The sequence below is a fragment of the Thamnophis sirtalis genome, unplaced genomic scaffold (genome assembly GCF_051295495.1).
Source record: "Thamnophis sirtalis isolate CommonGarterSnake01/CBP01778 unplaced genomic scaffold, rThaSir2_p1.2 scaffold_6, whole genome shotgun sequence".
NCBI lineage: Eukaryota > Metazoa > Chordata > Lepidosauria > Squamata > Natricidae > Thamnophis > Thamnophis sirtalis.
This window is the reverse complement of record NW_028261386.1, coordinates 61710538-61731520: the sequence shown is the minus strand read 5'-3', so window position 1 is coordinate 61731520 and position 20983 is coordinate 61710538. Positions and strand designations below refer to the sequence as shown.

The 20983-nt window shown below is 39.6% G+C and overlaps 1 protein-coding gene across 6 annotated transcripts in view; it reads left to right on the top strand.

The window, feature by feature from the left end:
• The window catches only part of CRIM1 (cysteine rich transmembrane BMP regulator 1), a 140851-nt gene extending 126209 nt beyond the window's left edge, over positions 1-14642 (top strand). For 5 of the 6 annotated variants that reach the window (XM_087717980.1, XM_014071290.2, XM_014071293.2 and 2 more), the window contains 5 exons: positions 1030-1251; positions 8273-8467; positions 9324-9446; positions 10839-11026; positions 11845-14642. In XM_087717980.1, coding sequence (XP_087574106.1) covers positions 1030-1251; positions 8273-8467; positions 9324-9446; positions 10839-11026; positions 11845-12021 — 905 coding nt within the window. In that variant the 3' untranslated portion in view covers positions 12022-14642. Of the gene's footprint in view, positions 1-1029; positions 1252-1936; positions 2513-8272; positions 8468-9323; positions 9447-10838; positions 11027-11844 lie in introns of those variants that run through there. The other variant, XM_087717981.1, reaches the window with a different exon arrangement.
• Positions 14643-20983: the final 6341 nt, after the last annotated feature.

The following is a 20983-nucleotide window of genomic DNA, read 5'->3' as shown; positions in this document are numbered from 1 at the left end:
CTGCCCAGGGGTGTATGAGCCTACAGGAAGGTGAGACAAAAGTTGTAGGCAGGGCCAAAATCATAGAGGCTGCAATTGCTTTTTTTCCTCTCTTTCTTTTGGAAAAGTGAGATGAAGCTCACAGCTATTGATAAAACAAGCCAAAAGTATAGTTTTGTCCTTTCCTGCTCCTTTTGCATGCAAGGAAAAATATCTAAAGCATCATTTTCTGATAAGCAGGCATAAATAAATAGAAATATTTAGAATATTTCTAAATAAATAGAATATTTTTCCTAGATATATAAGTTCTCTTGGTACTAGATTGCCTTTTCCAAATATGATTTGTCAACATCCAGGAATCACTTGGTCTCCACTTGTTCTGGAGAAAAGACCATTCAGCAGAAACCTTTCATGAAAAATTATATTCTGAAGGATGTTGCTAGCTGCCAAGTTACATTGCTCAAAGTGCTTCGGTGCTTTCATGAAGAATAGGCCAATTCAGGAATTACAGAATTGTAAGCACAGCAGGGAATTAAAAATAGAGCTCCACTTCTTAACAGCATTCTATGTATTCAAAAACCTTGCACAACCAAGTGTTCCAATATTATAGTGGGAAGTATTTCCAATTCCTCTTCAGTACATCTACATCAGTGGTGGGTTGCAGGCAGTACGCCCCGGTACAGGCATACCAGTGCCTGCCGGGAGCACTGGGTACCGTTCTGGTATGGTGCTCCGGAGGGCCTGCCCACCCGCTTTACCATTATTTGAGCTCTTTGGTGCTTCCGTAAAAACGCACGGAGCGTACGGTGCCTGCGCAACACCTCACCAAGCAGCTGGAGAATCACAGAGGTGTCGCAGAAGGTAAGGATGCATGCATGCACTGCACGCATTCATGTGGTAGACGTTGGGCCCCATTGCACTGTACCAGTTGCAACGGGTTCCGGAATCCACTACTGATCTACATATATATTTAAATATGTATATGTAAAATAAAAAGTATATCTGTGCCTGTTCCTATCATTCCTATCCTCTTTGTGTATTTTTTTTTAGATGAGCCTGTTCAGCCTTCCTTGTCAACCAATAAAAGCATGCCCAGTTACTGCAAAAATGATGACGGTGATATCTTCTTAACCGCTGAGTCATGGAAACCAAATGTTTGTACCAGTTGTATTTGCTTGGATGGTGGAATCAGCTGTTACTCTGAATCTTGCCCACCAGTATCCTGTGAAAAACCTGTTTTGAGGAAAGGGCAATGTTGTCCTTACTGTATAGGTAAGCCCAGCAAAGAAGAGAGAAGGATATGATTTTTCCCAATCTTATATATAATGTTAAGATGCTATGTCAATTTAGGCCTTAATTGTATTTTTTTTAATCTGTCATACATTTAATGCATATATTGAGAACTATAGTATAATTACCTTAATTATACTATAGTGCTATTCCTTGTGACCAGGTATTACCACAGGCAAACATCATAGGTAATGTTGCATAATATTATGATATGGTTAGAATTAAATAATGAATAAATCTTAGAGAAGTAGATTTATCATACATTTGGGCTTGATCTATCCATAAAGGAAGGAAAGAAATCTCTACCCCTCTCTTTAAATTCCAAACTTAAGGGGAAAAAAGTGCTTAAAAGTAAACAATCCAGCTGAGCATTGTAAAATGAAAAGAAAGAAAATCATATTCCAAAAATATAAAAAAAGAGGAAAAATGGAAGAGAGAAAAAAGAAACCAGTCCAATTTAAAAAGTAAGAGGCATTTGTAAAAGTTCCATCCATTTTAAAAAAAGCAAAATTGAAAAAAGATAACACACTAAGTTTAATTTGCTGCTTGCTCTCTTCTGTCTTCAATTTTAATTTTACTCTAAATCTTTTTGGGTGTTCTCTTCTCTAATAGTAAAATTTATCTCACCATTTCAACACCCTCTCTCTCCTGCTTCCCTTCTGTTCAGAGGCTGTCCCAACCTTCTGCAGCGTCAATGGCTGCTTCTCTTTCGCCGGAAATAAGAGCTCCTGCATCAATCAGGGACTTTGAGATCAGCAGGGCGTGCCCTTCTCTATCCCTGTCTCTACGGGACGGTTTAGGTCCAAAAGGACTGTCCAGCAGAAGAGATATCGACAGCAATCCTGGCTCTCCAAGATTGTATGTCGTGTTGTCGCAACGTCAGCCCCGCCCTCTCTAGAGTGATTGTTTTTTTTACTAGATACTGTTAATAAAAAATGAGAAGACAGGATAATACTACTGGTTTTTATAGTCTACAGCTAAAATCATGGTTAATTTCAGTTAAAGTCATATTGGTTCAGGCCATATCCAGTGTTTTGCATTTATTGCATTATATGTGAAGTCATTCCTTCAATATCCTTATTTCTGCTTTCTGCAGATTGTATACATAAGAACTATGAATATCTGTGAAAGCAAGTAACAAGATGTGTGTTTTGATGACATGCTACAAATATTGTTACTTACATTTTTATGTAAATTTAATAAAGAAATATATATTTCAGAATAAAAATATAAAATCACAGCAGTTAGATGATTCAATTTCAATTTGTCAAATTTAATAGATTTGTATGCCGCCCAATCCCGAAGGACTCCGGGCGGCTTACATAAAAACAGTTTAAAGGTAATTTAAAAGTTTAAAATACAAGACAGAAACGAATTAAAAGAGGGACACAACATGCACTCAATCTTAATGGGGCTGAAGTTCCATCAAGATCAACAGCCCCAGGCCTGCCAGAACAGCCAGGTCTTAACAGACTTACGGAAGGCCGAGAGAGTGGGGAGGGTCCGGATCTCGGGGGGTAGACCGTTCCAAAGGGCCAGGGCAGCTACAGAGAAGGCCCTCCCCCGAGGAGCCGCCAGACGACACTGCGTAGTCAACGGTACTCGGACAAGGCTGCCCTGTGTAATCTTATTGGGCACTGGGAGGTATGTTGCAGGAGCCAGTCACGGAGATATCCAGGTCCTAGGCCATGTAGGGCTTTAAAGGTAATAACCAACACCTTGAAGCGTGTTCGGAGACCAATAGGGAGCCAGTGCAGCTCGCGGAGGATAGGTGTAACATGGGTGTACCTAGGTACACCCAGTATCGCTCGCGCAGCTGCATTCTGGACCAATTGTAGTCTCCAAACACTCTTCAGGGGCAGCCCCATGTAGAGCGCATTACAGTAGTTGAGCCTTGAGGTGACGAGGGCATGAGTGATCATTTGGAGTGCCTCCCGGTCCAGGTAGGGCCGCAACTGGTGCACCAGGCGAACCTGGGCAAAAGCTCCCCTGGTCACAGCTGACAAATGATGTTCTAATGTCAGCTGCAGGTCCAGGAGAACACCCAAGTTGCGGGCCCTCTCTGAGGGGTGTAAGATTTCGCCCCTCAGGTTTAAAGGTGGAATATCTGGACTATTTTGGGGGGGGGGGCAGTATCCAAAGCCACTCAGTCTTGTCAGGGTTGAGCGCAAGCTTGTTCATTCCCATCCAGACCCTGACAGCTTCCAGGCACTGGCACATTACTTCCACCGCTTCACTGAGTTGGCACGGGGCAGATACAGATACAGCTGGGTATCGTCTGCATACTGGTGGTATTTAATCCCGTACCAGCGAATGATCTCACCCAGCGGCTTCATGTAGATGTTAAATAGGAGGGGGAACAGGACCAAGCCCTGCGGCACCCCGTATTCCAGGGGCCTAGGGGTCGACCTCTGTCCTCCAACATCGACTGCGACCTGCCAGAGAGGTAAGAGAACAACCATAAAACGGTGCCTCTCACTCCCAACTCTTCCAGCCACCGCAGAAGGATATCATGGTCGATGGTATCGAAGGCCGCTGAGAGGTCAAGAAGCATAGATAGATGCCCTCTATCCCTGGCTCGCCAGAGATCATCAGTCAGTGCGACCAAAGCGGTTTCAGTGCAGTAACCAGGCCTGAAACCAGACTGAAAGGGATCTAGATAATCTGCTTCATCCAAGGTCCACTGGAGTTGGGAGGCCACCACCTTCTCAACAACCTTCCCTAAGAATGGGAGGTTGGAGACTGGACGGTAGTTTTTAAGGACAGCTGGGTCTAGAGCAGGCTTCTTAAGGAGGGGTCTCATCACCGCTTCCTTCAAAGGTTGCGGGAAAGACCCCTTAGGAAGCGAGGTGTTTACAATCCTCTGGATCCAGCCTCATGTCACCTCTCTGCCGGTCGAAACCAACCAGGAGGGCCAGGTCCAGTAGACAGGTGGCGGCACTCATCGCTCCAATGGCCTTGTCCACTTCCTCAGGAGTGGCAAGCTGGAACTCACTTCACAAAATTTGATAAAGGCTCTCCCTTGGCATCTCTGCTGGCACTGTCCAAGTGGAGTCCTGGTCTGTCCGAATCTGAGTGACTTTGTCCGACAGAAACTGAACAAATTCCTCAGCTCTTCCCTGTAAGGGTTCACTCGCATCCCTCCCTTTCAGGAGGGAGCGAGTTATCCTAAACAGGGCGGCCGGGCGAGATTCTGCGGACGCAATAAGGGCGGAAAAATGGGCACATTTTGCCACCCGTATCGCTACTAAATAAGATCTAATAAAGGTTCTTAGTAGTGTTCGGTCGGATTCGGAGTTACTAGCCCTCCAACGTCGCTCTAGGCGTCTCTTTTGGCGCTTCATCTCCCGGAGTTCCTCGGTAAACCCAGGCACCCGCCTGGTTCCAATGCCGTGGAGAGACCGCAAAGGCGCAATCCGATCCATTGCCCTAGCCGCTGCAGTATTCCAGGCAGCGACCAAGGACTCAGTCGAATTGTGGGCAAGGGAGTCAGGTATCTCCCCAAGCTCCGTCTGAAATCCCAATGGGTCCATCAGGCGCCTGGGGCGGAACCATTTAATCAGCTCCACCTCCCACATGGGGGAGTAGCTTCCGGAAATCAAGCCTCAACAGAAAGTGATCTGTCCATGACAAGGGCGAGATCTCAATCCCCTTTAATTCCAGATAACGTCTCCACTGCTCCGAGAGAAACACAAGGTCAAGCGTGTGTCCCGCCACATGAATCGGACCCTGAATTACCTGGGTCAAGTCCATGGTTGCCATGGAAGCCATGAACTCCAGGGCCCCATCAGAGCGTTCGTCGAGAGATAGCAGGTTGAAATCCCCCAGTACTATAAATCTGGGGAACTCAACCGCCAGTCTGGCTACTGACTCTAGGAGCGCAGGCAGGACTGTGGTAACGCAGCTGGGAGGTAGGTACATCAGCAACAAGCCCACTTGACCCCCTAGGTCCAACCTCACAAGGAGGGACTCACACCTGACATTCTCTGGAGCAGGGATCCTGCGAGGAACTAATGATTCCCAGTTTATAACTGCAACTCCTCCACCCCTTCTCTGGTGTCATGGCTGGTGGAGCACCTGAAACCCTTCTGGGCACATTTCTGAGAGGGGGACTCCTCCCTCATGGCCCAGTCAGGTTTCAATAATACATGCCAGGTCTGCCCCCTCGTCTAATAGTAAGTCCCGGACGAGGGGAGCTTTATGGACCACAGACCTGGCATTTAGTAGCAGCAGCCTGAGACCAGGGCCCTGATTTCCCGTGTCACCTGGTTCCCGAGTTGAGCTATCAGGGCCGGAACGAGGGATCACTGTGACCTAGCAAACCCTCCTTCCCTGGTAATGGCTAGCCCTGAAGCTCCCGTCATACCTGCCCCTCCCAGTCGTGACCATAATGCTCCGGCCCGCCCCCATGCTCGTAGACCCCCCTCTATCTCTCAAGGCCCCCGCTCTACTCGGCAGGCCATTCAAATCAGACACTCTGGGATGAGAGGCAGATCCAGGCCCCCATCCACTTCTGCTTCTGCACTCAGTGGAGGGGGCTCCAGGCCGCACTCTCAATCCCCTCATATGCACCAACCAGGCATTCTCCGCATACATATCCCACTATAGTTTAAAAGGGTACAGCAATACAGTAAAAATAATTACACTAATTTAAAAGAAGGTGGGATCATTCACTCACAGGCATACACATACACTCCACATACAGAAAGAAGAAGGGGGGTTGCGCAGATATTAAATTGGTGTTGAAGTTGTGCAAGTAAGATCGTCAGTTCGTGGGGCGGGGACACAAAGGTCAAGTCGATGGCAGGGGGATGCAGAGGAAATAGATCGTCTTCTCTCCCAGACAGTGTGGTAAAGGGAGGCAGAGGTCTGGTTCGTTGAGATGGTGTCTCTAGAGTAGTGGTAAGCGGTAGTGGTCGTGACAGGGGAACAGGATCGTAAATCTGGGAATCCAGGAGTCCAAATTCCATAAGCAGTCCAAAGTCCATAAGCAGGGAGAGCCAGGTGGTAAAAGTAATAAAGCGGAGAGCCACAAAACGGTTGAAGGAGAGGCCACAACGTGGAGAAAGTCCGATCGAATGGAGTGGGTGGGTGAGGCACCCGAAGGGGTCGTAACGATGGTAAGCGAAATCAGCTGTCCACCTCCGTCCAGAACCGCACAAAACAGCCACCCCACTCTGTGGAGACAGACGACGAGCCAATACAACTCCAAAGGCTCCAAGGGCTCTCCCAATCACAGAGAACAGAGACAAAGGCCGCCAGGACTGCTGCAAGCCAAAATACAATGAGGAAAAGGGAGGAGGGCCTGGGAGGGCCGTGGCAGCGGCAGCAAGGCCAGCCGCATGATCCCATTCGGCGCCATCTGGACCGGTCACCCCCTCATTGGCAAGATAGTGTTAGTGCGGTCTCAAAGGTTCTCCCGAATTTCTCCTGAGTTTCCCAAGTCCAGAAGTAAAACCAAAAGCGCTGGCGTTATTAAAAGCCGCCGGGAGTGGCACCATCTTTGCCACCAAAACGAGAAGAAACCACCAAAGCAACCACACAGGCTGGAGACCAGCCAAAGGAAGCGACCCCCCAGTTGATCGTCTGGCCAGGTCCCCCGGGTCATACTCTACCGTTCGGACCCTTTCTTGTGGGGCTCGCCGATAGAGACCGTGATGTTTCCGGCCTTTCTTTTCACCTATCCCATCGGAGCAAGGAGGCTACCGGCCATTAACAAACTCGCACATGCGCACCATGAGTTAGATTAGCATATTTTATTACAGGTGGTGCTGAGATTTCTTTAATTTCTTATTTTAATTATTAGCTAACACATAAATTCTTCCGTAGTTGCATATTTTTCCGTACTTTAAGCGGGTTTTCCTCTGACTATATGTGGTATATGTGAGCTGTGTATATTTGCATATGTACATATGTAAACATACACATGCATATGCATACAGTGACATACTTAACTGGGCTCATCCTTTCTAACTTTCTGCCTAAAGCTTTTTGGCTTTCTCCAGCAAAACTGAAATAACAAAAAGTGCTTAGAGTTCAGGCAATTGAAAATGAAAAACAGCTTGTATTTCCCTCAGTTGCTATGACATAGGGAATTTTGTTCCCATTTATTGTGATAGAATAGAAAGTTCACATCTTATATCTTCTTGTCAAGCATGATCTAGGTATCCCAAATGACTTCTTAAAGTAGAAAATTAATGATAAGATTTAGATTTCAAACAAGTTTGCTTATAATGTAGTTAACATTCTAATTTTGCATGATTAATTTTAGTTGAATGAGTCCTTTTCAACCCATCCCAACCCCCACCCCTATTGCAATACCTCCATATGGCCACTGTGTTTTCCTTATTAATGTATTCATGTGAATTCCCAAGGGAATCAATCCTGAATTCTATTTTCAAAGCCCTTCAGCGAGGAATTCATTTTATCAAGAGTTGCAAAGATTTTGCTTAGATATGAACCCAGAAATGTATGAACTATAATATAATAATTGGTAGAGGTGTTCTCTTAATGGAATAATAATAATTGAATATAACATTTCAGAAATTCTAAAAATTGAGCCTAATAGAAGATTATTCTTACATTGCTGAGTCGTGCATTCTAACTCTGATTAGAATGCAGTATTGCAGGCTAATTCTGCCAACTGCCAGCAGTTTGATTTTCACCAGCTCAAGGTTGACTCAGCCTTTCATCTTTCCAAGGTTGGTAAAATGAGGACCCAGATTGTTGGAAGCAATATGCTGACTCTGTAAACAGCTTAGAGAGGGCAGTAAAGCACTGTAGTATATAAGTCTAAGTGCTATTGCTATTCTTAATGCTTGATCCTTTTTTTCTTCTGCAAATATACTACTGTTGCCTATTTCATTTTGATTAAGCAGATATTTGCAGAAAGAACAACTGGGCAAGTTAAAAACAAAGGAAAATGAAAAGTTTAAGACCTGATACACAATCCCAAGCTTTCCCTCTTCCGATTATTGTATTTTATGGCATGTTCTTTCAACAGAAGACACAGCAGCAAAGAAGGCAGTATGTCATTTTAATGGAAAAACCTATGCGGATGAAGAACGTTGGGACATTGATAGCTGCACTCATTGCTACTGCTTGCAGGGTCAGACGCTTTGTTCCACAGTTAGTTGCCCCTCTCTTCCTTGCGTGGAACCAATTAATGTGGAGGGAAGTTGCTGTCCCATGTGCCCAGGTAAGTTTATTCAGCCAGAATCGTCGTATTTCTTTTTAACATAGAGACATTAAATAATCATTTGTCCAAGATAAAAGGAAAGTTTGGAAAGGTAAAAGAATATATTTTCATTAAATGAAGAATTAAATAAAAGGCTCTGGTTTGATTTTTGGGTATTCAGTATTGAAGTCAAGATTTGTATTCAGAAACTTTTTTTTTTTTTTTGTATCTCAAAAAAACATGTCTACAATAGTCCTTGGCTTATGACTGGTTATTTAATAATTGCTCGAAGTTACAGTGGACTCAAAAAAAGCTACTTATGATGCCTCCTTAAAGTTACAGCTGCCACACCATCTCTGCAGTCATGTAATCACATTTTTGGCACATGGCAACTGGCTTGTATTTACAACCAGTTGCAGCATCCTATGGTCACATGATCACAAGTTGCAACCTTTTTGCCTGTTTATGTATTTTGGCAGTTACATGGGAAACAGGAAAAGAACATATTTATAAACAGTATTCCAAGACTTATAGTTTTCAAATATTTTTGTTCTGTTTATAGATTCAGAAAAAGAATAATTTTTTTTAACACGGTAGTTCAAAAACCCATCTGTTCTTAATCATCAGTGATAAGAACTGGGTGTTCATAATGCTATTATAAGACATACTTTCTACCTCTTTTACTTTAAAATTTTGTGCAGCCTATTTACACCTAGACCTCCGGGGGAGCTTTAAAAAAATACTTCATTAATGTTTTGCAAGTTTTTAATATATTAAATGTAAAGTCAATTTTAAATAGCTTTTATTCACAAACTTTGTTAGCAGTGTTGGTATCTTGGTTAGCTAGCGTTCCTATAAGTTCCTTATTGTTTTGCAGAAATGTATGTACCTGAACCTACCAACATTCCAATTGAGAAGACAAATCATAGAGGTGATAAAGAACTAGAAGCACCAGTCTGGCCTACATTCAGTGAAAATGATGTTGTTCATATCCATAAAGGTAAACACCATTTAAATCAATTATCTCTGCATAAAGCAAAGACAACTTAGGTAAGCTTCAAGCTGTCTTTTTTTTAGAACCATATTGGCAATTTTAGAATTTCAAAAGGTTCTTAGAACACCAAATTTCATTATAAGAACTTGGTTTTGTCTGAATGACTTGAGCTATAGTTCTCTGTGGCTGGAGATGACAGGATATAACACATTCTCAGCATTACAGGAAGGCTCCTGTAGTCAGAACTTATCTTTGCTAATAGAATGGCTTGTTTAAAGAAGAATAGGATACCTGTTCATAACAATTGTTTATATTTCAGTCTAACATAGGTCAGAGAATCATTTCTGTAGCCAAGAACCTTACATTATTTAAACTTCCTTTTTGCAGCCTCCAGGAGCAATAGAGACGTGATCTTTATGCGGTAATTGTAGAGGGAGGGAGAAATAGAGGCAGGGATTCTTCATTAAAAGTTGATGGGCTGTTTTGGTTTGGTTTTCCAGGCATCCAAACCTAGATTTGTAATAAGAATTTTTTCTTATTTTTTAAAAGTGAAAAACTACATTGGCCTAAGTCAGTATTCTAACCCTAAATGTTAGCAATGCAATTTGAAGGGTTAATTAATTAATTTCAATTAATCCCCCCTCAATTGAACAACTGCTTGATTACTTAAACACAGATGTCCTGAATCGTGATTTTATTGGTAAATTTTGAGCCTTAGGCTATGTCATTTCCAGACCAACTAACAGAAGCCTACCATGTACCAAATTGTTATAATACTATTATATTTTTGTTTATTGGATTGTTTTAACCTATTTTTGTACTGGACATCAACCATAATAAAGATAATGCGTATAAAACAATATTAAATAACAAGTCAATAGCATAACAGTAATTATATGAACCCTAATATAGTTTTCCAGTGTATTGACTGAAAAATTTGGAACAGGCAGGTTATTCAAGAATGAATAGCATCAGTTTCCAACTCCTACTTGTTTAACCAAAAATAATAATAAAATCACTGTAACAGTGAGATGAGCAGTATATAGATTTAATAAATTAAATGAAATTACATTTTCCACTTACATTATGCTGCAAAAATGAAGATGTCTATGTGATAAAAACTGAATCAATGTCAGTTTATTCTAATACTAAAAACAAATTCAACAGTACAACAAATGTGATTGTTAAATAGTTTTGTGAACACAATAGATTTGATAAACCTGAAGTTGTACTTGACCTAAGTAAATCTAACTTGGATCTAAATATTTCTTATACTATTACTTTTAGTTATGGACACATCATTTGGAAAAAAATGTTTCTCATGTTATTAAGTATGATATGAGCTACTCAGTTACTTTATTTTTTAATTGGTAATGTGCTTGTTTTTACATTTTACAGATATGGGTCATCTTCAGGGTGAATATAGAGAAACTAGAGGATCACAGCCAACTGCAGAAGCATCTCTTGATTCTCTTGCCTGGGTAACCGTACCCCTCTTAACAGCTCTAGTTCTTATAATTGCACTTTTGTTTATCAATCAGAAAAAGCAATGGATACCAGTATCCTGCTACAGAACTCCAGCAAAGGTAATGGATTAAATAGCATTTGTACTGTACAAATAAGTAACTGGCTATCTTGAATCAGTTCAGCAATTAAATAAGAGCAGACAGTTGTGGAAATGGAGATCTGCAAGTGTCTTTCCTATGCGTTCCCTAAGGATACATTATCTGGAAGCATTGTTTCTTTGGAAGTTTGATTGCTTTCAGAGATCATGGCTTTTGGAGATTCGGGATTGATTAGAGGAAGGTGTTTTCTTTTTCAACTAGCATATAGTTAAACTGTAGACTGTACCGCCAACAGTTAGAATTATTGGGTGGTTTTAAAGGAGACAGAAAGATTCATTGATATAGTTGTTTATTGTCCCCCCAAAAAAACAGAGAGAAGAAATGTTCAGTACTCCTTGTTGGAAAGCAGTGTTGGAAGAGATTGTCACTCCAATCTGGGCTTGTAAAATGTATTATGTTGGCCACTGTGATCAAACACACAGGAGTAGGTGGCTTGTGGTTCTATCAGAGAGAACTCTTCTTATGACCAGAAGGGTACAGTAGCCATTTGCCCAAGAATGTTCTTTATGCAAGGGATCATTCTAATAACTGAAGGTTAATTATAATAATTATAACTATCAGTTATTTTATTTGCAAACTTTTATCACAAATGAAGCCCTGAACAGTACAAAGCCATAGTATATGTTTGTGCTCTTTGCTTTTGAGTCTAAATGATACTGTAGGAGTGAGTGGCTGAACTTTCTCTCACCTTTGCAATTAAGAAGACTCTGTTTAGTAGAGAATAAAAATATACTGTACCCAAAATGCTGATTTTATGTATTGTGTTTCCATCCAAACAGCCTTCCTGCTTAAATAATCAATTAGTGTATGTGGACTGCAAGAAAGGCACCATGGTTCAGGTGGACAGTTCTCAGAGAATGCTTAGAATTGCTGATCCAGATTCAAGATACAGTGGATTCTACAGCATGCAAAAACAGAGTAACTTACAAGCAGATAATTTCTATCAGACAGTGTGAGAAACTGCATCTCTTATCAAGAAATTAAGAAGAAACAAAGGCTGAATCTGCTATTCAAATAAAACTAGAATCATGCACTTGCTTAGTGGATTGTATTGGATTTGTGACTTCATGTACAGCTCTAAGACCTTGTTGGGATTGACTCTGATTCCTGCAGTGTGCCAGAACAAGCATTCCCACTTCTGACCAAGTGTTTTCCTGGAACCAAAGTTTTAAAATTTGTTGATGTTTTGCTTGTAACATAGTAATCATGATTGTTTGGGAAAAGAAAACTGGGGTGAGCTTGCGTGGTTAGAACAAGAAGCTTCAAAGAATAGCTGGTCAGCTTAGCTTGGAGTCAAAAGAATATCTCTTTTTACTGACACTCCAAATTGCATTTATTGCAGTGAAGTATAAGCAGAACCCTAACACAATTCAAATCAGAACATTTGGGGTGCTTATGCTTCAAAAGTAAATCCGTAGGATAATCTATTGCATGATAGGTGCAGCATAGCTACAGCTGTATTTTTCTATCTGGTCAGAAGCTGCAATAGTGTATGAATGATACAGTAAGGAAAACATTAAAACAAAAAGGGCAAATTAATGGGAGATAAGTACAATCATACATTGTGCTGCTTTTTGTTTTTCATTTTGATGTTAATTGACCAGACTGGCAATTAGCAAATATATAATTCCTGAGAAGAGCACTGGATCTTTTGGCAACAGTATTGAAGGGGGATAGAGGAAAAGGTAAACACCGTTTGATTCCAGAACTCTGTTTGGGGGGGTGTGCGCGCGCATGTATGTGTTTCTTTTACTGTCTATCAGTTTTAGGTGTTTCACACACCAAATTATCTTTGAAGAAAATGATCTTGTTGGATGAAGATCTAGCTCTGATTCATTTTTGTATCATGTTAAAGGGGGGCGGGTTCTGTTACTGATTATGCAGACTAGAAGCAACTTTCATGCTAGGAAGCTGCTTAATTTTAATGTATATTACTCAAGCACCTTTTTGGAAGCTCAGAAAGAAAGATCATGCTTCTTTAAAACTTTAGCTTTATAGAAATATCCATGTAAATATCGTTATGCTTAAAAAAAGCATTTGTGTGTCTCTGTGTGTTTAAGTGTTTATGTGTATAGTATTTTATATATACATACACATGTGTATATGTGTATGAATATATACATATAAAATACACATATACTCCTACTATATATGTATATATGTATATATACAGTATATATATGCTATTTATATATACAGTATATATCAGTATATTTTGTATTTTCCCTGTTGAATGTATTTTTAACTGAGATTTTACCCAGAACAGAAACACAGGCATTCCATATTATTACTTAACCTTGCGTGTGTAGAAAGACAAGATGAGGTTATCTCATTTTATCTAGTTTTATTTGATTTGGAAGTGTTAGGATGCAAATGAGTGTGTGTGTGTGTGTGTATGTGTGCATGCCCTTATGTTTGCATACATATCCAGTGTGTGCACAATTTTAGCAGTAAGCATTAGTATCGCTACTTGCTACATTTCAGGGTGTGTGTGTGTGTTTGTTTTTTTATCCTGCATGGCCTTAAAAAGGCTTAAAATCCAACGCATTGGCTAGAGACACTGATAATGTATAGGCAGCACTCCTCAATTCCACAGAATAGCAGTATCTGCATTTGGACTTATTTCATAATAGTTGTTTGAAGCAGCTATTAAAATAAAGTCCACAACTCACTGAAGGTTTGTTGCAGCTTGACTTGTAACTTTAACTGTACACACAAATTTAACTTTTCCAAACAGGTCTTGGCACTTTTATACTAACTGCCCAGTTATGTGTTGCCTCTTACTTTCACAATTGCTTGTCCTGAGACACAGATACCCAATATGTTTAATGTGAAAAGAAAATGTATTTTTTGTAAAGGAACTCTCAAGTATTGTTGTAAATACTTGGTCAGAGATTACTGAACTTTAAAACTGAAAAACCTAATTTATTATATGACCTAATTTATTAATCTGAAGATTATCAAATATCTTGTTTTAGAATATCACAAAGTGTTCTAGCTGTTTGTGTCAAAGAGAAAAGGTAATAGGTGTATCATAAAGGCTCAGTGTTTTTTTCTGTTATGAATTCAGTTTCCAAAAGAATAAAAAAAATGTAGCCCCTCTGCCCCCACCACAGCATTTTATCCTTAGTATAAAAACACTGAAATAAACATTACTCTCCCATTATTCAGATTCTGTCATGGTCAATCATTCATTCCTTTCATAAAGAGGAAACAGTCTTTATCGGAAAATTGTAAATGCTTGCTTTGTTTTACAATCAAGGCCATATTCTGAATGATACTTGCAGGATATAGGACATGGTGTAAAATGGTTTTTTGTGTGTTTTATTTTATTATTATTTTAAAGATATTATTTATCCTATGTGCTGTATTCATTACACCCTTTTACTTTGGTTCCTGTTGTGCTCTTGTAAGAGAAATGCAGATACAATTTTCTGAAAAAATAACATAGATGCATATTATGGCACTTAGAGTGCGCTGCAATTTGGCAGGTTGCTTGTTTACTTTTTAAAATGTAAGATGGTTTCTTGTAATTTGGCTCTTGGCAGCACAATAAAAATTAACTTGATGAACTTTTCATTGCTGTGAAATGCGTTTTTCTGTATAATATTGTTTTCATTTTTTTTAACTTTCCAGATTTGTATCTTGACAAACATCTTTCTTGCAGTGCACAGAACGCTTGTTAAGGATCTAGCCACTTTGAGTTCTGTTCCATAATGCTACATTACCCCTATCTTTTCCCATCTTCTAAGGTTTGAATTCTCTACTTCTATGTTCAGTATTATAGGGTATGAGTATTACATGCTTCCTCAATCTCTTTTTTAAAGATGATTGCATTATTCTCCCTAAATTTATTCCCCCCAACCTTGCTGATATTCTTGTTCAAGTGTGGAAATGTTATTTTGCTTGAAAAATGAGCTGATATTCTCAGCATGCAGCCTTAAGAGCACCAGGGTGCCTATAGAGTATGGTAGTCTTGGACCTATGACCACAGGTAGTCCTCGACCTACGATCACTAAGTGAAACATTTGTTAAGTGGGTTTTGCCCCACCTTACGACTTTTCTTGCCACTGTTGTTAAGTGAGTCATTACAATTGTTAATTTAGTAACACGGTTGTTTAGTGAATCTGGTTTTCCAATTGACTTTGCTTCATAAAAGGTGATCACAGGACCCCGGGATACAGCAACCATCATAAATATGAGTGAGTTACCAATCATCTGAATTTTGATCACATGACCATGGGGATGCTGCAATGGCCGCGTTAAAAATGGCCATAAGTCACTTTTTTCAGTGCCGTTGTAACTTTGGTCACTAAATTAACTGTTGTAAGTTGAGCTCTACCTGTGTGTATGTGTTGTTTTTGTGTGTGTATGTGTTACCCTGCATCTGTTATCAGTATTATATCATAGAGGTGGAAAGGGCCATTTAGGGCCTTCATTAACTCAGGATCAAAATTAAAGCATCCCTGTAAGTTCATCCTCCTATTGAACACATCCAGTGAATGGAATTCTTATCTCCTCTCCAGTTAATGACAATCAGTTGAAATCACCTACATTCTGAAACACCAGGAAACAGGTATTGACCTCCTGTGTAATATCATTTGAAGAGTGCACTTGGTCATCATTAAACACATCCAGCTCCTTCAAAATGTCTTCATACAACTTGGTTTCTAATTCTCTGATCATTCTTGTCACTCTTCTATGAACCTTTTCACATTTCTCCATCCAGTGCTATACTTAAGATGTACTTTGAGTAATTAAGTGGAACAACTCTGTTGAAAAAAATTAATATTTGACTCAAATTCATCTTATAGATATTTCAAATACTATTACCAAAAGTCAGTTTTTCCTTGGGAAGTTTGTATCAATAGATGTCTATGCCCCACTCATTCTCTACAATCTATTATTGTTATGTCCTGTATTCTTTTTTAAAGTTAAGGATGCCAACTCTCATTTTCACTTGTAGGCACCTGATGCCTTGGATGGACGAGCTTTTGTTCTACAAGAGTTGCATGAGATACCAGTACCATACTCACTATCCCCACAACTGCTTCCTTAAAGGAGAAACATCTATTCTAGTACTCACATGCAGAATTTGTTAATAAAATTGTTGTTTTTGATGAAGGAGGTCATCAAACACTGTTGCTGTCTCTTTTAACATTGCAATACAAATTCATATTTCCTGGGACCCTGCAAATACCATCAGAATCCAGGAAATGGCACAGCTACTTTAAGAAGGTGTAGACAGATGCATTAAGCACACTTATGCTCTGTGTGTGCCCAATGCACAGCCGCACCATTGTATCCTTAACACAAGAAGAACAAATCAATAACTACTCCAGAGATGTTATCTAGCTGATTTGGTCATGTTTGTGAAATTTGTCGAATTTCCACATGCATTACAGCTAAGCCAAAAGCTCACATTTTTCCTGCTCCGCCTACACAGAGGAAGAAAAGCTTGGAACATCCCTGAAAGAGATGGGGGTTGCAAAAAACCAACTACAAGCAAAACCAAAGCCTTGGAAGGACTTTGCTCCAGATTTTATATATTTGACATTATACTGCTTTAACCCAGTTCAAAACACAAGTGTGACCTGTTCATTCAGCATGTCCTCTGACTGCTCTTAACTAATTAGTAACACCTGTAAAATATTTAAGCCACCTGTATGTTGTATCCATAATATTAAATAAGGAGTGCTTAAATAAGGCGGAAACAAAATAACATGTATATGAATTAAGTCTACTGTGAATAGAAGTTTGACTCCTGATTTCAGAAATAAAAAAGCTGAAAGCCAACTTTTTTAAGAATCACCAGAGAGTATGAAAAGTACACCTGCATTATATAGAGGTCTACATGAATGCTACATGAATGAGAAAAAAGCTCTGAGGAAAAATTTCCCCATATGCACAAGAAGCAGAAGTGTACCACATATGAAGAATATACGACAACAGTAGTATTTGGAAATATATGTCAAGAAAGAGTACACAAACTAGAAAACAGTCCGGTAACAGGAACTGGAACTGTTATCAGCGGTAACTAATTTGAAGTTCTGAACATAGAAGGCAAATTTCAACCATCCAAGATGGTAATATTATTCCAAAATCTCTAGAATAATGCAAAATACTTTTTCTTTGGAAGAAGCAACAAAGCGGAAAAAAGAATAATTGATTTGAAAGGCTCACTGTTTTGATAACCAGAGCTGCCATGTATGAATTTAAAAAATATAATGAAAAGTATGCCATTTTCCTGGTGCATGTCTCCAGATCATCAAGGCTCATGAAACTGAACAATTACTACCTACTTCTAATTATTTTTGTGGGAACAGAACACTGCTACAAGGAGAGGATTTCCTTGGTAGGAAGGTGAATAGGAACCCAAGTAGTGTTTTTATCTATCTTTTCATTGACGATCAATAGGCAACAATGGAAAACACAAGATAAGTCATTGGCCACCAAAATGGTACAATCAAAGATTTGGATTTCTGGAGAAAAAAAGGTGCACTTCACAAGAGAAGGAAAAAAATTGTAAGAGGAAACTAAAACCAGAAGGAAGGGAGAAGTAGATGTACAAACCAGGTGTAAAGCAACTGTTAGGCATAAGGGATATAGCTGCATGATATAATTGTAGGAGATGACTAGGCTGAGCTCAAGGGTGGGGTCAAACACATCATAAGTCATGAGTCCCTGCAAGCCCACAAGAGATCTAAGTCCAGCCCATCTTGAATACCTTTCTTAACTCCCCTTATTTCCCTTGACCATTAGTAGCTCAGATCATTGTAGAGAGTTTACGTTTGCCATAAATCTTCATGCTCATTTAAACTGCCTGAATCTTCTGATTTCTCCAGTGCTTGATATATTAATACAGCTACAAAACGGGGGAAAAATGTTCTTAGAACTTTCAAATATATGATAGCAGCAATAGGGTGACAAATTAACTGAGACATTCTCCATAATTTATGGACCAAATATGGGCAGCTAACAAAGAATCATCCTAACACAGAAAAGTGTTTTGACATAATTATCATAGAAAAGTATTTGGATAAGCGTCATAATCAGAATACAGAAATTGAAGGATCTTATTTATTTAAAGTTATACATCCAAAAAAAGGAAGAAAAGAGGTGTCCTATACTTAAAGCAAACACCCTCCAAACATACACACATTTGTAAATAAATTTTATGCTGCTCAGAGTTGGGCAGTCTTATATGGGAGATGGACAACATAAAAATGTAATAAATATATAAAACTCACAATGGAATGTAATAGGCTGGATTCCCAAGAGGGAGGGGGAATATTCCAGAAAAATAAAAGGCAGTTCAGTCTAAATATTTTGTGTGAAAGAAAGAGGATGAAGACAGCCTCACCCTAATAGTTCTTGGAGTATTTGCTTGATGTACATATGGTAGTAGAATGCTTTAGTTTGATAAGACTGTCAATAGGTGTGGAACAATAAAGAGCCCAGCTTGAAAGAATTACCACATGTTCTTGATTTTTGAGCCTGACACTATCTTTAATATCCAAATCCTACAGAAAGCATATGGGCAAGATTTAAAGTGACAACAACAGCAAAGTGATACAGGTCACTTTTTCAGCCCAAGGAGGATGCTTTTAAAAAAAAGGTACTCACTATGTTCACAAGTGGACAATCTATAAAGGCTGTGGGAAACTTCAACTCAGCCAGTAATGTCACGTTGAACTAGAGTTCAAGGGACAAGTGTTTAATTTCATATTTATCAAATTAAAATAGACCTGTATTTAAAGAAATATTTCATGGCTGAGTGGAATAGCTGTCATTGGATGAGGAATCCCAAGGATCTCTCAGTAAAGCAAACAGAATAGCCCATTTTCTTATTTTTTTTTACTTTTATTAGATTTGGCATCTCCTCTTGTTGTACACTTGGTGAAATTAACTGGCTTCATAACTGGCTGTCCTTCTCATAACTGAAGGGAAGAAGAAGTAATGTGATATCTTTATATGATACCAAAGTAAACATGGGAGCCAGTTTGGTGTCATGATTAAAGCTCCAGGCTACAATCTTGGAGGCTGTAAGTTCTAGTTCTACCTTAGACACAAAGCCAGCTGTGGTGACCTTCAGCCAGTCCCTCTCTCCTAGCCCTAGGAAACAGATAACAGCAAACCATTGCCAAAATCCTGCCAAGAAAACTGCAAGGACTAGTCCAGGCTGTTGCCAGGAGTCAACACTGACTCAAAGGCACACACACACACACACAAAAAGTAAAACAATTATTTTAAAAACTGCTTTACACCCAAATGGAAAGGCATGTACCAGGTGGTAAGCCTCTTAAAGGTTTCCAAGCTAGAATGCAAAACTTCCAGATAATGTTTTACTTTAGAAAATGACCAGGGTTAAGGAAATCATATTAAGCAAGAGAGATTATCATGGTATTAGACCATGGGTCGCAAACCTTTCAGACCTCAGGAACCACTAAATTCATAATTTTAAATCCCACGGACTACTAAATATGAATTTCTAAAAAAGATAAATATTATTTAGTGCAATATAAAAACTGCAAATAATTTTTCTGCAGACTACCAAGATTTTCTCACAGACCACCAATGGTCTGTGGCCACCGGTTGGTGACCACTATATTAGACAATCATTTTGCTCTGGTGGTTAAAGCACTGGGCTAGAAAGCAAGAGATGAGTTTTAATCTCTGGTTGGATAACTTTGAGCCAGTACCTCTCTCAAGTTGCTTGTCAATTCCTGCTGTAACCAAATAGATCAACATTTTGTTGATCCCAAAAAAAGTGGAGCCTTTCAGGAAAACCTACACAGATACAGACACCATTTTTACTATCCAGAGTTCATTATATCTCTTCTACCTATCTATATCTCTTCTGCAGAAAGTTGCATGATAGAATATCCAGCGATGTGTCTGATGATGTCACATTCTAAAGCATTTCCTGTACAGAAATAAACAGCTAAATTCGGAGTGTCCAATTTCATCAGGAACAACCCAGCACTGCTTTTCACTGCTATGGGAGAAATCAACAAATGTAAATTAGCAATCTTGTAACTATTTAATGAGAAAGGTTTCACGGATTTCGGTGGCATATTACCCATACGGATAAATATAGGCTTGCAGTCTAAAATTGTTCTAATCAGAAAAAGACAGCTTGGATGCAAACTTCACTCTTCCTCCCCATACTGCAATTATGAACTTTTCTCTTCCATCTGCTCTTACCTAGCATTTAAGTTCAAAACAAACCAATCATGGGTCCACGCCCCCCCATAGCTTTTTTTTTTGTTCTCTACTGAACATGCTCACTGCATGTAGGCTTATTAAAATTAATTCTGATTGTTAAAAAGGGAGGGTACAGGATGTACATATGTTTTAAATGCTGTGAAATTCCTGACATTGTTAGCAGCAGCCTTCCTTTGTTTCAAAACTCGGACAACTGGAATGCACTATTTGCGCCCTTTTGTCCTCAGACAAGGATTAATCCATCCTGATTTCAGATATTTATCTCTTTTTTTCTTGATGGTGGGAACTTCTAATAACACTTGTGTCCACGTGGAAGTGGTCCAAGAGAAAACCTAAAAATGACATCTTATGTCAAATCCCTTGAGAGCTCAGCAAGAAATTTTGTTTTAGGTTACTGTGCACAAATAAGCACAATGTCATATCCCAGAGGTCCCCAAACTTGGCAACTTTTAAGACTTGTGGACTTCAACTCCCAGAATTCTCCAGCCAGCATAGCTGGATAGAGAATTCTGGGAGTTGAAGTCCACAAGACTTAAAGTTGCCAAGTTTGGGGACATCTTGTCATATCCCAATCTGCCGCAGTCCACACGCATTAAGACTTTAGATTGATTAATAAGTATTAATTAATCAAGATATGAACGCGCGCCCCACCCCATCACAATGGGCTCTTTCTCTTTCAAACAAACGGGC